General features: G+C 43.0%; 1 protein-coding gene across 1 annotated transcript; it reads right to left on the bottom strand.

Annotated features, from left to right (window-relative positions):
* Positions 1–701: 701 nt before the first annotated feature.
* LOC308148796 (high affinity choline transporter 1-like) lies at positions 702–3,539 on the bottom strand (the record flags this gene model as incomplete). Its single annotated transcript, XM_080522311.1, has 6 exons — positions 702–886; positions 1,443–1,596; positions 1,751–1,894; positions 2,570–2,718; positions 3,075–3,230; positions 3,506–3,539. 6 exons carry the CDS (start codon positions 3,537–3,539, stop codon positions 702–704), a joined length of 822 nt encoding a protein of 273 aa, XP_080378437.1.
* Between the last annotated feature and the right edge of the window lie 925 nt (positions 3,540–4,464).

Here is a 4,464-nt window from a genome sequence, read left to right as displayed (position 1 = left end):
TGAGTCAAAGTAAATATGGAAACATCTTTTAAACTCAATCCTGGAGAAATTGGAGGAGGAGGAGGAGGAGGAAGACAAAGTTACACAATCTCCTTCAATGTTTTTCCACATAGAAAGAGATTGTGTAACTTTGTCTAATAGAGTGGCCAGTAATCATACATGTGCTTCTGAAGTTACATCACTACCACGTCAATTTCACAATGTTAAAGGGCCAAGACACAGATTTTCTGAACAGAAGAGCATGGATGTGATTAGAAGACATGAAGAGCCCTGTGATACTGTAGAAGCCAAACAGTAATGCAAAAAACTAATGAAAGACTTTTGTCTGTCTGAAGGACAGAAACAGGAGAATGAAAGAGTTCGACTGATAGACCTAAAATGGTTCATTCATTCATCTTCTATCCAACTCGGCCTGCATACGGTCCCAGTGGCAGTATGGAGAGACAATCAGCCCGGACACCCCTGTCTTCCCCCAACACTTCTGAAGGACGTCAAGCTTCTGGAAGACCAACCAAGAGATGTCATTTCTCCTGGTAGTTTGGACCGGGCTGAAGGGCTGAGTCAGACGTCCTTGGTTCAGTTAGAGGACACCAGTGGTTCTCTTAGACGTTGTCCTGAACCACTTTAGCTGTCTCCTTTCACTGTGGAGGACCAATGGCTCCACCATGAGTCCTGACACTTGTATCCACAATCTCGTTCTTTCAGTCTTGGTGGAACACGGCGTCACTGAGTAGGTGGAGCAGGATCAGTAGGCTGGGGGAGCCGGAGTCTTCTGCTCTCAGGAGGTTATTTAAAACTCTGTCAGAGCAGTCTTTGTGCTGTCGGAGGGTCTCAAACCTGATTGAAACGTCTGAGGATGTTGTTGGGATTGGAGATGTCCTTGAATCTGCAGGGTGACGACCTTTTCCAGAATCTTTGTCAGAAAGGGAGAGTTTGAGAGAGGGTGGTTGTTTGAGAGGAGCTCTGGATCCAGGTTGTGCTTCTTTAATATGGATCTGATAGCTGCAGTTTGAGGGAGGGCGGTACTTCACCAGTTGACATTGAGCACTAATACAATAGAAAAGGAATATTGTGACTCAGATCAGGGATCCACTACCAGATGTGTGCTGTTTGATATTAGAGGCTGTAACATGGGAGACTTTATTCACTTGCACAGAGAAGGATTTGTAAACGAGTCTCTATGAAGACATCATCATTATACAACTGTATGAATTCATTACTGATGAGTTGTAGATGGCTGCTTGATGGAAACTGCTGATCCAGTTGAAAATCTTCTCATTCATCTTCTACACCCCTATGAAGAAACCAGGAAACCCTTTGATCTTCTGCCTCAGCAGGAGCCTCCAGAGGGACAATTTTTCAAAATGACATTAGATTTTACTTGACCATAACACAGACACCATTTTTCACAATTGACTGCAGTAGGTAAAGCTGTTGATTACCTGTAGACGACACGGCCGCCCCGAGCAGTACGAGAGGAATCATAAATACAAGAAAGATGAAAGCAGCAACAAAGCATGTGAGCTTGGCCGTCGCAGTAGAAGAAGACGACAAGATTCTCTGGTGGATGGCCTGATATCCCAGACTGCCCAGTGCCTTCAAAACAAAATGCAGTGAATTACAAATTAAATCTGCTGATTTTCTTCCCTGAATTTAGTTTTGAAGTGTCAGAAACACAAATGACATGAGCTGTCCTCGTGCAGTGAGATTGTAGGAGATGATATTACTTGATGTTGTTGCCTCATCTTACCAAGGAGCAGAACTCATCAATCAGTAACCATGTCTTTCTAACGTCTGGTGTGCCAATCCATGGAGAGTGTAAAGAGTTGTTCAGCAGAGTCTGGCTGATGTTCACGGTGTGAGGGTTCATCATGACGAAGGGAACACAGACAACCTGTAGGAAAAAGACAAGGAACAATAAATACACAGAGCCTGTGAGGTTTTCTTTCTAGCCCTCCTTGAACCGGATCAGATTATATAGAAATATACTTTAGTTGTTAGGGTTAGGGTTTGGGTTAACCCTAACCCTAACCCTAACCCTAACCCTTCCACCAGCCTTGCCAGGGGGCAAGGACACTGAATGATTTGTCGTTCCTTTCTTTCCTCCTCTTCTTCCTCTTCCGCCTAAATAAAGCCACATTTGACCTCTTCACCATGCTCCCTCCATCTCGATGATGTCACTGTAACTGCACCTTGGGAGAACATTGTTCTGTAATTTACAATATTGAGCAACGAGATCTCAATTCAACTTTGGCCAGTTAATCTGCATGTGCTTGGTATCAAAATAAAAGCTCCAAAGTCCTTCAAATTAATAGTCTTCATTTTATAAAACCTTCCAAATGGATATTACGTGGTTAGCAAGGCTAAGACCTTTCATAATAAAAGCCCTAAACTCCTTCAAAAAAACCTTTTTGAAAGTCCTGCAAAAATAGCAGAAACACTGAAGAAGATGTAGTTTGGCCACTAGTGGGTGCTGTAATGACACCACACACACACACACACACACACACACACACACACACACACACACACACACACACACACACACACACACTCCAGCAGCCTTTACCAAGCTGATGAAGATGAGGACGAGCTGTATGACATCAGTGTAGGCCACGGAGTAGAGGCCTCCCAGCAGGGTGTAGACCACGGCCACGGCAGCAGAGATCCAGATGCAGACGGAGAAGGACACATCCAGGACCACACTCATGGTTCCTCCTGTCAGACACCGTCAGGATTGGTCCACAGCACAGCAGCCAATGAGCATCACAGTAACGCCGGGATAAAGCCTCGTTTACACCACCACGTTTCAAGTGAAAACTCAGTGTTTTGGTTTCAGAAAGGTTTCACGTTTACACTGCAACATTCTGAAAACACTGTTTGTTTCCATGGAAACGGCAGAAACGTGCTGCAGAAATGATGTAGTTTTCATGGTGGGCCACTCGGTGCAGAGAACAAAGAGCTCTAAACATTAACACTGGGAGAACATTCTAGTGGACAGACCACCAAGTCTGATTGTTATCAAGGTGACTGTCAAAATAAAACTACCAAGTCCCAGGAGAATGGATTTTTACCAAGTCCAATCAGTGTTGCTGGTACCCAGGTCACATCCACCATAAGTGAAAGCAGACTCAGTCCAGCTGCAGCGATTTTTCCATATTTCAAGTGAAACGGATCCATCATGGTGACACATTTCATGTCTCTCATCGGCTTCGCAAAGAACAAACCACCTGAGGAGAAAAGTGCAACAGAAGGAGACAAAAAGTATATATTGTTTTTGAAGATTAGAGATCAAACACTGATAAAAAAAATTACATAATAACTTGTCAGCCATTGATCCTTTCCATCAATCTGCATTCTTTGCAGAAACACAAACCAACATCTGAGCAGAAAATGTTCCTTGTTTATCATGGTGTGTTTGAAGAACTCTTCAATTCTCTTCTGTTTTGAGTGTTTCTCAAATCCAGATGAGCAGTAGCCTGGCAGATATGACTGTAACTCTTACCAACAATGAACCCCGTACTGAATGCAGTGAACATGATGAGTGTCCAGATCAGTCCCATTGACGGTGTGTACATCATCTCCACAGTGCCAACAATCACACCTCCTCCGACCCACGTGGCTGAGAGATGGATCACAAAACACAGAATCCCTACATAATAAATAACAGCCAAACTAATCACAAGCTTGATCTTGTTCTCACTTACACTATTGATATTGATCTATTAATGTTTTTTCCTTACAACCCTCTGTTGTCAGATCACTTCCTGATATCATTCAAATTTACATGAACTGGCTTTATAGCCCCTGAAAATAAACTGAAATATAAGAGACACCTATCAGATGATGCTGTAACCAAATTCAGGGAAGTACTCCCACCAATAATCACTTCAATACCATCTGTGGATGCAGCAGTAAACAGCTGCCACACCATCAGTCCTACTCAGGTTGACTTGGTTGTAGATGAACTGCAGCCTTACTTCACTCCACACTTGATTCTTTTGCACCCTTGAAGATAAAAGCAACAACTCAGAGGAGGATCTCTCCATGGTATCATGATAATCTGAGAACTCTAAAGAAATCAGTGCAAGAGTTAGAGAAGAGATGGTATTTAACTCAGTTAAAAGTATTTTGAACAGCCTGGAGAAATAGTTTGTTAATCTATAAAAAAGTCCCTTCACAAAACAGGAAACGCCTACTATTCCTCCTTAATAGAAGAAAACCAGAACAACCTAGATTTCTCTTCAATACTATAGCCAGGCTAACAAAAAGTCCTAGCTGTGTTGAACCTCACATTCCTTTAACTTTGAGCAGTAATGATTTTGTAAACTTCTTTAATCCAGTGAGAGAGTGAATAGTTGGTGGTGGTTGGAGGGGCCAACGGTGCAAAATGACAGCATTGCTTCCATCAGTCTGCTCCAGGGCAGCTGTGACTGCCTACACATTTACCACCATCAAGTATGG

Source organism: Blennius ocellaris, assembly GCF_963422515.1.
Source record: "Blennius ocellaris genome assembly, contig: SCAFFOLD_80, whole genome shotgun sequence".
In the NCBI taxonomy this organism is placed as follows: Eukaryota; Metazoa; Chordata; class Actinopteri; order Blenniiformes; family Blenniidae; genus Blennius; species Blennius ocellaris.
The sequence above is the reverse complement of the archived record's forward strand: the minus strand, read 5'-3'. Positions and strand labels throughout refer to the sequence as shown.